Raw genomic sequence first — 11,328 nt, forward strand, 5'->3', positions numbered from 1 at the left:
TTTCACCACATTAGCACATTTTGGATGCACGTCAAGCTTCCATCTCTCCAGCACCAATAAAATTGTCTACATGAAACTGTGGTTTGCTTTCTCGTTCTTCTCATTGAGTTGATGAACCGAGGCAGACGAAGAACTGCTCTGACTGGGATGATGAGTTTATTTGAATGAATGTACTGCAGTATTCGCATAAAGCTGAATGGAACTCGCGTCTCGGCTTTGGGTTCTGCATCGAGAGCTGCAAAGGAAAGATGCGACGTCATATGGATCAAAGCGAGTGATAGTATTCAGCACATCTGTCCTATAGGTCCCATTTGCTTCCAACTATTCACAACAAAACAATGTCCTTTTCTTTCAATTGTATCCAAAAACTTATTCACTCTGCCTTAAAATAGTCCAATGAATGTTCAGCGCTCTCGTCGGCCTCTCAGTCCTGCGCCGCCGCTGCCATCTGTGTTCGGTATTTGCCGGTCATTTCCTTGGGCAGCGGCGTGGTGCTGGGACAGGGAACCTGGCCGTCCACCTCACAGATACACTCACGGAGACAGTACTTCTTTGGACCGAAGTTGGCAGGGTTGGACGCCTGCATCTTAGCTTGAGCCTCTGCCTGTAACACTCCTCTGTGAGCGGAGAAGAACATTGAGACGTCACACACACTTATCCCATCACTACAGGAACGCCCTAACATCTACATCAAATCATGTAAGGACAATTGTAATTTCTCTCAGGCAAAGATTAAGGTTATAGAAATATGAATAACTTTACAGAACCTGTGACAGATACAGATATTCATAAACACAATATCTTACTCTGATTTGCCCAGAATCTTCTTAACATGCTGTGCAATTTCTTTGAAGTCCTTCCCTTCCACGTCCACCAACACCTGCTCGCCATCATCTGCAGCACAACATCATCATCAACAACAATAATAATAATAAAGCAGGTCAAATAACAGAATGAGGATACGCACCAAGGTAGAACTTCAGGAATGACGATGGTGTCATATTTTTAAACATCATGATTTGTACCCATGGGTTTTTGTACTGAATCTGAGGAATATTGAAGAACACGAACTTCCTGCAAAGCAAAGAAACACACACACACACACACACACACACACACACACACACACACACACACACACACACACACACACACACACACACACACACACACACACACACACACACACACACCTTTAGTATGAGACTGGTTCAAGCGGGGTTGTTGCTGTTGTAGCTTCAGTTGTAGCTTCTGTTAGCATTGACCTTGCTCCTTCGCTCAGCGCTCCGTGTATGTTGTAGTTCACCGTCATGACCTTGACTCGGTTTTTAAAGATGATGTCTCCTTTCTCGAGATAGGCCAACGTCCTTCTGATGGGAAACCTTCCTTTCATCGGCATTTTAAAGTCCTGTTTTTTTTGGACAAGCTACCACCTGAGTCTGTCCTGTCTGGGGCGTACAAGCACGCGGACGCTGATTGATGACGTAAACGGCCCACGCTAAGAGTCCTGGTACTTGTAGTTTCTTACCTGAATAACGTCAAAATGCTTCTTGTCATCATTCTTCTGCATCGCCTCCCACGATTTGGGGTCAATTATCACACAATTGTAACTTTACAAAGCAGTACTTGTTTTTTTTGAAATTCCTAAATGTTTTGTGGAATATACCATCAAGGAATTAGTCCATATTGTAATCAGACCTTAGTCAATATGAGCACTCGGTTACATCTGTCGACTTGATGGCGGAGCTATAACAACAATAGTTACATTTTCCCATGTGTGATGGCAGAAGAGAGAATATTAGGCAGCATGAATGAAATATTAAAGCAGTCTTGTGGAGTTGCTGTGTTGGACATAAACAGGCGTAGTCGTTCTTTTACTGGATGAATGTTGTTTATTTCTTTCATCGTGGCTTCAGAGAGCCTCACAGACTGGAATGCTGACAGAGGAACTCAGACGTTAATCCGTTTGTTTTATATCTCCATTAGTGTGAGGTAGAAAATGTAGAACTGTGACAAACTTCCGCAAAACTTGAATGTTGTTTCAATTATTGAAGGAATACATTGTATATGAGAAAGAACAAGTACATTTACACGTATAAAACCTTAACCAAGACACTCATTCCACAAAGCTGAAAAAACAAAATCTTTCAGGTCTAATATGAGAGCTGCTCGTGGTAAATATCTTAAAGCCACAATATTTAACAGTTTTCTTACAGCATTTAATAAAATGCACTTAAGCAACTTCATGCACGGCAATGCACTATAAAAATAACAATAATGCTCCTTATTAGGGCAGACAGCGGCAAGATTAAAAAACCCTGCTTAAAAACAACATGCACTCATTTTAATGAAATTACATGTACAAAGGTCGTCTCACACCAGTGCCTTTACAAACAGTCTGTATGGGTTTCAAATCCAAATATCAGGCTGCAATGGATATCTTTCACAAAACAATAATCATTGCCGATGTGTTCTCTCCATTATCATTCATGTTGCTGTGGATGCGTTTTCTTAACTATAATATAACGAGTAGGCCAATGCATATTTCCATATGGTCGTCAAGACACTGATAAACTTGAGGCGGCTCTCCCGTGAATTTGAAATCCAGGGGAGACCTGCCGAAAAGTACTTTAAGTACACTTAGTATGCAACGAGCAAAGTTGATCACAACAAAGTTTACAGTTTTGAAAACACATGGGACAGAACGTTTAAGTCAGCATGATAGAGCAAAAACACCATGAAGCTGATCGATGTGCACACAGCCGAGTACAAATGCAAACACATACAGGACGTACAAAAACAGTAGCAATGCTACACATGAGTACATTACTGAACCCAAATATATAAGCTCATCTTATTCCTCAGAAGGAAAAGAAGCCATTTATAAATATACAAACAAAACTAACTAACAAATTGAAGCTGTGATGAGACAAACTGAAATAGCATACAGTTGATTGTCGTAAAGGGAAAAGAGATGGGGTGATTGCACAAGCTGCATCTGCAACATATCTGCTCTACACACAGTATGTATGTCTCCTAATGCTGATATTAATGTAGTATGCACCACTTATAAACCCCAGATGTCTGAGATCATGTTGTCAGGGAAACTGGATGATTATGCTGTAACGTTACTGATCAAATATAAATAGTGAACTGACTGAAAAAGAATGGAATCGTCTCTTAGTCATTATGTAATGAGCCATGAATACATCACCCCTTAGCTCTGTGGTCAAATACTATCAAGCACATTTGGGTACTTTACAGATTATGGATGGTTGTTTGTTATCTTTGTAGTCATTTCATTTTATCGGATTTACATTTTCTTCCAAGATAATAATTACATTTGGAGAATCATCATACGTCCCTTTTTAAGGACTTGCACCTCTAAGGAAATTGTCAGTTTAAAATAGAAAATAACCCCACAAAACAATACAAAGTATGATTCATTCTTTTTTGCATAACATTCAGAACAATCATTAATGACTTTTAAAGCAAAATATGAATTTGCTAATACTATAGTTATACCATAACAATTTAACACCTGTCTGTCTATATTATGCTAATGCTGGCAAAAATGTCCAAATTAAATATGTTTTACCGCTTTAAATGTACAGTTTATGGTCGGTACCAAGACCTGAATTAGTCTTCCAATTAAGCTTTTGATGATGGTCTAATTTTATGTATGTCAACTGTCCAGCTTGAGGTCCATTTTGGACAAAACACACCCGTCTGACATCAGCAACAAAAGCTAGTGTTAGTGTGAGAGCATGAGAAGACTAAAACAGTTTGACAACTAAAAGTACAAAAGTAAAATCCACATATAAATACCTAGAAGTGCTATCAAACTGAAAAGCACACGAGCAAAGCTGCAACTCGCAGCAGCAGAGAACTGATCATTCTTTTTTTTCCTGTGCCGACACGTTTTGGCCAGAGACAGAATGTTATTATACGTCCTCCAGAAAACCTCTCGACTGTTTTTTAAATGTACCTGGGAAATCTTGATTGACTTTGCACCTTCTGTCTTTAGAAAAACAAGAGGCTGCGGCAGAGTTGTGGACCGGGTTCAACATTACACCATTTTGAGGCTAAGCGAGTACCTGAAGTGAAGACGGGTAAAGCAGTCCTGGGCGCTAAGAGTGACAGGGTGTCATTCTGTGGGTTCGGACTCCTGGCTGTTATACTCTGCCGTCTCCATCTTGAGAATGTAGGGAATGATGCTGTCGATGGAGACGTTACCTATTAATCCAGTGAAGAAGAGCTCCTCTGTGATGCTTGAGTTCATGAGGCGCAGGGCTGGGAGACGTGTCAGGATGCGGGTCAACCTGGGCAACCAAACACACAACGGTTCTGGAATGACTGCCAATATGTCTTCTTAACATTTGGGGCCATATTTACAGAGGATTTGTGGCCGTTTTTAGAAAGCAAATAGGTGAAATAGGCCCTCTCTGTATTTACGATATAGTAACTTGTATTTAAGAGAGGAAACTGGGAGAAGCAGGTGTAAAGTTTGCAGCGCTCAATAAAGACACTTTGATGATGTCGGCAGACAGACAGACATTTACAACTCTGATGCCTTTGAATGTGACAGATCAGTGAACACACAGCAGCAGCGGCGGTTATGACGTGTGGGAGTTCAGAGTGTACCTGTAGGTGTCTTCTGGATAGCTCTTCTGCACATAGTCCTGCAGCTCCATGAGAGCGTTCTCCTGGAACTTCTCAATCTGGTCACTGCTGTCCACACCGGGGTGATCTGGAAATATACACGCCTGCCTTTCATTCAGTGCACTTTTTCTCTTCCACTCCTTTGACTTTACCCATACTGGGGCTATTGTAGGACATTATGCTGATTAAGAAAGACTCATAATCCCAGACACTCCTACTCACCCGGGCTGAACAGCACTATAGCTTTCAAGTAGGCATATTCGTAGCTGTCCGTCTCCAGCCGCGTCATGCTGTTACAGAACTCCTGTAACTTCCAGATATGCTCCATCACCTGCTTCACTCTCTCCCCAGAGAGCTTTTCTGAGGTTGAAGAGATTGTCCAGTTTGATGTAGGGAACATTTATTATGCCATTATTTAACCAGAAAAGATGCTTACAAGTTATGTGTCGTGTGCGCTCTTTTACTTATTGATCTGAAAGTCTAGTTCAGGATGCTAGGAGCACACAGTACATGGTAATGTCTGTGGGCCATACCGTCCTGGATGCTGCTTTGAAGGTGGTTGATGATTGCAGCGAGGATGGTTGAGAGGTTCATCACATGGGCACACTGAGCAAGACCCAGAGTGAACAGCTCATTCCAGCAGGATCGCACCAAACTGGTATTTGCCTCGTGACTGTGGAAGAGAGAGAGAGAGACAACAGTGTGTGGAGTGTTAAGCAAATAGGTGTGAGCTTGCAATGTGTTTGCCTTAGTTTGTCACCATGTACCAATAGCTTTCTTACCCAAGAGCAAAGAAAGCAGGGATGGAGCGTGCCCAGTGCATGGAGAGGAAGAGGAGTCGAGATGCTGACTCACAGATATAGTGAACATTCAGAAACTCAGGCATGGGGCTGGGCATCGTCAGCTACAGGACAAAATGCAAAGACAGAGGAGGACAGATGTAAAGAATATGCTGACATAGGAAGTCGAGAATACAAAGATATTTAATACATCGACATTTGTTGTGTACACATTGTTCATCTGACTTGAGGGCAACACTAGAGGAAAGACCCAGAGGTCAAAGGTGTTGATACAGAACTTCAAAGCCACAGACTAATAATATGCTTTTGTACTGTTTGAGTAAGTGAGCACTATGAATGTGACCCCACACACCTTAAAGCCCACATGGCTGTCTGTGAGTAGCGGCCCCTCAACCTCGATGATCGGGGTCTCCTGGTCTCGACCAATCAACTGGATGGTAGCTCCACCGACACACTGCAACTTATCTGCAAGGATCTGTCGAACCCCTGCTTCAGTTGGGTGCAGGACTTTGGCCAGGGTGTCAAAGGCACTGTACAAAACACACACACAAACTGAAATCAGTCAAGTCTTTCCAAGATCAAGAGAAATGTACTGCAAAAGAAATGTAGTGCAGCAGACTGACCGTGTTATCTCGCTGGCAGACTGCTCCTCATGATGGCTGTCTGGGCTGCCACCATTGTTTAGATTCTCATTTAATGATTCACTCAGGTTGGCCAGTGATGTCACTACATTGGCGAGGGTTCCCAAATCCCCCTGCCCAGAGTCCATCTGAAGACATAGGGAACAATGCAGATTGATTTTCATCATAAGGAGGGAGTGTGAATCACCTGCACCGCAATCAAAATAGAGAACGCACCTTCGAATTTGTGGCCAGGAGCAAAGTTCCATCCGTCTGAATGACAGGCTGCTGGATGTTAACCAGCATCCCCTGGTCGAGCAAGCTGGATCTGCATGGGTCAACGTCAACGGGTAAGAGATTGGACGGAAAGAATATGAAGCGGCACAAAGAGGTTTGTCTCCAGGACAGAGTTCTACTTACCTGGAGCCATCGGTCTCTGAATCCGAAATAAAGGTCGGCGTGGCGATGAGCGGACTGTTGAGGTCCTTCCGAATGTAGATCTTCTGGGTGGAGGCAGCGCAGTTTGCATGCTTCTCTCTGGGCACTATATCGATTGGCTTTCTCTCACTCTGCACAGCTGAGGGCGTAAAATAGAGTTATATAGTTATAATAATAGCTTCACAATCATCTCAGAGTTGCTCACACACATGGGTTTTGAACCTGCATCCTTTGGGCAACATGCTTCTGACGGAAACTGGGTTTTGTATGAGTGTGAGTGTATTTGATCCTTAAACAGGATGGAAACTCACACTCAGTCTTCATCCCCATCGCGAGGCATTTATTCAGTCGACAGAACTGGCAGCGGTTGCGATGGTGTTTGTTAATGACGCAGTCCTGTTTGCTACGGCAGCTGTACGTCAGGCTCTTTCTTACACTCCGCTTGAAGAAACCTTTACAGCCCTCACAACTGACGGCTCCATAGTGACGCCCTAAACACAGTGGAAACCAGTCAAGAGTGTGTAAATCACCAGGCACTGTATGTGGTGCATGTGAGACAGGACATTCTGCATGACAACATTCTATTTCTACTACATTCTATTTAATAATGTCAGCATTAGGCTGCGTGAGTAAAAAAAAATGCATAGGCAACATCACTGTCCTACCTGAAGCCTTGTCACCACACACCACACAGTACTCCACAGGCTGCGGTCGACTCAAATCCCCTGACTGCCCTAACAACCGCTCCATTGACACCGGGTCTGTGACAATCTGTAAAACAAGTCAAACGTATTCCATTAATTATGCATTAGATTTTTATATATTATTATTATGGTGCAACGCTGTCTGAAAATAATCCAAACAAAATGACTCTGATATTGTGAAAGCCACAGTGTACCTGTATCCTTCCTGGCATCAGGCTGTCTGCAGCAGTGAAGATGAGCTGCTTAGTGTTGTGGCTGTCTGGGGAGGCCAGGATGACTTTGCCTGCCCCTGAGCCATCAGCCGTAGTCAGGATGAACTGCTGCTTGGGGGCACTGGACGGATTCATTGCTGTCATTATCTGGATCTTCTGACCCGTCTGCTGGTCGGTTACAATCTGTGTTAGAGATGAGGGAGGGAGAGAGCGAGGGGGTGGAGAACAGAAACACAAAGAAGGGAGGATGAGATACCAACGGTTTGAGCAAAAAGGCAAAAGACTGATCAATTGTTTATTACTGTTGCTGATGTGGTGAAGCAAAAAAAAGGGAAAAAGACAAAAAATCAGATACTTGTATTCGCTGTGGTGTTGTTGCAGGCTCGGTGGAAATGACCTGAAAGCGCTGTGGAGAGCCACTCATCACTGAATCTGATGGAGAGGTTGACACCTAAGAACATTTTGACATTGCTTAAACATAACTCATGTCTCTAGAACATAAAAGTGCCTCCATCAGATTATGGAACTGTCGACGTTCTCTCTGTGCACTCACCTCAGACTCTGCTTTCTGCTGAGAAAGCAGATTCAGATTGGCTATCATGATGATATAGGGTCATTAGTGAGGTCTGTATGGAGGATTGCCAAGCACATTAATCAGCCACAAAGGTACAAAGTGCCATAAAAGCTCATCCATGATAAAGACCTGCAGTAAAAATGATGCTGGTGCTGGTGGATCATCGCGGAGACGAGCAAACAAGATAAAACAAGAAGGTTAATTTCTTCCTGGTGCTCAGGGTGGAGGTTTTAGCTGTATCCGTTTCAATATCATCTACAGACTCAGGTCAAAATTAAAGATTAATTCAAGATGAGATGACAAAGATGTTTAAAATGAGCGACCAATCTGTCAGCAATATTTAGATTAATTTGTTATTTTAAACTGGAATGAAGTGACATTTAAGACACGTCCAAAACTGGAGAACATTTTCAACGAGGTGAGACAGAGAACATGCACATCCTCACACCAACTGAGCTGGAACCAGGAAAGTCTGACATTTATTTGACAGATGACAAAACTTATTAATTAATTAATTATTTCAAGCATAGTTTGCAGATGGAATATTCTGTTATCGTATCATATTTATTTCATTTTATTACAGAAAACTAATTTTAAATCGTGAAAAGCACCGTCTGCATGGGTCCCATGGGCTCAGCGTCCAAAAGGCGGAGCAGGACTTTCGAGTTCGTACGCTGATTGGTGAAGCTGAACGTCCGTCAGTGACTCCGCCCCCCAAACGCATCAAAACACTGAACAAAATGGAGATTCTGGCTGTCAGCCAACATCGCAAGGGGGCGAAATATAAATGTATTACAGCATTTTTCTTTTCCATACACTGGAGACTCGTGTTGACGCGCTGTTAAATCTGTAAAGAATAGTTTCTATAAATAAAGACATTCACGTATATTAGCCGTAAAGTCGTCTAAATCCCGCTCCTGTCCCCGGGATGGCAAAGGTAAAAGGGTCGAGTTCACCCGCACGAGCTCTCCCGTATTAGCTCGCTCGGCTAATGCGCGTAAACACAGCGGCGGGGTGCAGCGAGAGCCGCCTGCACCCCGCCGCTGCCCCGGCCGGAACTGTCATCCTCGCATGCATCGGTGGTTCGTTTAAAGTTTCGAATGGTGTTCGATATTCACAAGTAGTTTTGTTGTCAGTCAAACATGTTAGTGTAACGAGACAGCGCCCTGGCTTTCTCATTCCTTCTCGGTTTCACAGCCTGCAGGAGGAGCCGGCTAGCTAACAGGCTAACCGGGTAGATTAGCTTAAGCTCTTTTATCATCCATTATCTCATAGGGCATTCTACAGTCTGCAATCCGAAACCAAGACTTACCTCCGGGAGACGGGAATCGCGGATTTAGAGCTGTCTCCTATTTTATAAAATCTTTGTTTTGGTTTTCTTCTGTTAAAGGTCATAGTTCGTGACCCCACACCGCCAGCGCGCTGGTGCTTGCTTTTCCCCCTCCTTCCCTTCTGTCGCGTCCCCGCGCGCCTTCAGCCCACCCCTCCCCCACACACACCACCCTGGGCGCGAGCCAGACAGGGCTGACGTCATTCTGTCTGAAGGACTTCATTGTCAAGTTATTATATTATGATTATTACAGATCATATTAGCAAAGCACGGATATGCCTCTTGTGCCAGTCTTTTGAGTGAAACCATAATTCTTTATGATGATGACTTGTTATCATTATTATTATTATAATTATTATTATCATTATCATCAGTATTAGTATTATTGTTATTATATGTGAGGTACACCTTCAACACCACTGCTGCTTCTACTTCTGTCACAGTACGAGCTATGTCAATGTCAAATCTGTGTCCCTGGGCAACCTCTCCTTCATTCGAGTGTCAGACACATATAAAACTATTTTATCTCAGCATGCCATTCTCATAGGAGCCAAACTCACAGTTTTTGCATTTTTGACGCATCTCTGTAACAAACAAAATCTATCTAGCTATCTATCTATCTATCTATCTATCCATCCATTATGGATTTTGATCATGCAAAGTTACCTTGCATGTGGTCTTGTATTCAGATTAAGAAGTACTTTTTTTTTTCTAACCGCTCTTGCTATAATATATCATTTTTCCACTGCATTTATTTGAACACTGAATGGGCAAATGATCTATGTAATATGACAGGCCAGACACATTGCCAGTAAGAATTATTTGAACAGTCTACAGTCTTATATTTTGTGTTGAATATAAATAATTAAAAATAAGTCTGAAGGCAGTAATCAATTGTCCACGTTCGCCATTGAATTGCTCTTTGTTTATTTATGATGCCATTCGTGCTGTCATCCTGTTTTGGCAGATACATGGTGACATCCGGCATGGACAAGAAAATGAAAGTATTTGAGCCCTCAAACCCCTCAAGTCTTACTTTCTTCCTGCTGGAGCCTCCTCTTTGTCGCTGAGCCACAGAGGACTACTGTCTGCAGCTACGGGGGATATAGTCCAGGTCATCATCTTCTCCATACTGATTTGTTTTTGCAATTTGTTTTTATTGAAGCAAACATTGTACATGACATTGTGCATACAGTTGTAGGATATTTGGAAGATCATCACAGTCACACAACCCCGTCCTGGCCTGTCTGAAATGTAAAATAAAATGAAAAAATTAAATAAAACGAACCCATATCCAATAAACCTTTGATAAATTGCTTTTCATCCGACATTCACTCTCTACAATGACCACAACCAAGGCTGAACAATGAAGGGAAAGCGGGACTTATATAATAGAGAAAAAATATTTGTCACATGTGGAGTGGGTTGGGAGAGAAGAAACAAACATTACCACTAGTTACCAGCAGGTGTCAGTAAGTACCACTAGCTTCGTTGGGCAGGAAGATCACAGAAATACAGGAGAGCACAGCAGGGCTTCCTTTAATATCTCCTGGTTATCAATAAAATGGGACTAAGTCAAGTTGCAGAATAAGATTGGTTATTTATAATTATTATTACATTACACTTTGCCCATAAACATCAGGAGTCAATTTCTCTAATGTTATTATGGGTTAATATAGGTCCACTGTGATAGCGAGCGATTGATATTAAATGTGCTGTATTGTATATGTATCATTGATTTGTTCATAAATAAATCACATTGGTAAAATATTATTAACCTTTATCTCTCTAAAAGACGACGCCTGCAGCAAATGCGTTCCTCTCCTATTTCACAGATTTACAGGCTATGCCAGACTAGTGACTGAACACAGATCAGTTCCTTTTTATTTTATTTTCATAACATCTCGGGATGTTTTTTTTTTACCAAAACGTGACGACGAGATAACTAACCAATCCGTGCACAGTATCCGCAAGCGTAGAGTCAGGAA

At 42.4% G+C, this 11,328-nt stretch overlaps 2 protein-coding genes across 3 annotated transcripts; both read right to left on the reverse strand.

The window, feature by feature from the left end:
- Positions 1-134: 134 nt before the first annotated feature.
- Positions 135-1,476, reverse strand: mrps25 (mitochondrial ribosomal protein S25). Its single transcript, XM_076166548.1, has 4 exons — positions 1,266-1,476; positions 968-1,074; positions 807-894; positions 135-617 (listed from the first exon to the last, which is right to left on the reverse strand). The coding sequence occupies exons 1-4, from the start codon at positions 1,397-1,399 to the stop codon at positions 425-427; spliced, it is 522 nt and encodes a 173-aa protein (XP_076022663.1). The 5' UTR covers positions 1,400-1,476; the 3' UTR covers positions 135-424.
- Positions 1,477-2,274: 798 nt separating this feature from the next.
- On the reverse strand, positions 2,275-9,464 carry nr2c2 (nuclear receptor subfamily 2, group C, member 2). Of its 2 annotated transcripts, XM_076166909.1 has the most exons (16): positions 9,323-9,464; positions 8,622-8,741; positions 7,990-8,062; positions 7,792-7,887; positions 7,419-7,619; positions 7,186-7,291; positions 6,832-7,011; positions 6,503-6,659; positions 6,320-6,410; positions 6,086-6,231; positions 5,815-5,992; positions 5,445-5,566; positions 5,196-5,335; positions 4,885-5,022; positions 4,645-4,750; positions 2,275-4,322 (listed from the first exon to the last, which is right to left on the reverse strand). In XM_076166909.1, the coding sequence occupies exons 3-16, from the start codon at positions 8,035-8,037 to the stop codon at positions 4,148-4,150; spliced, it is 1,884 nt and encodes a 627-aa protein (XP_076023024.1). In that variant the 5' UTR covers positions 8,038-8,062; positions 8,622-8,741; positions 9,323-9,464; the 3' UTR covers positions 2,275-4,147. The 2 variants fall into 2 exon arrangements, with proteins under 2 accessions (XP_076023024.1, XP_076023023.1); XM_076166908.1 differs by lacking the exon at positions 8,622-8,741.
- Between the last annotated feature and the right edge of the window lie 1,864 nt (positions 9,465-11,328).

The sequence above is a fragment of the Genypterus blacodes genome, unplaced genomic scaffold, assembly GCF_046128005.1.
Source record: "Genypterus blacodes isolate CSIRO-AG114 ecotype Tasmania unplaced genomic scaffold, CSIRO-AGI_Gbla_v1 ptg000156l_1, whole genome shotgun sequence".
Lineage (NCBI taxonomy): Eukaryota > Metazoa > Chordata > Actinopteri > Ophidiiformes > Ophidiidae > Genypterus > Genypterus blacodes.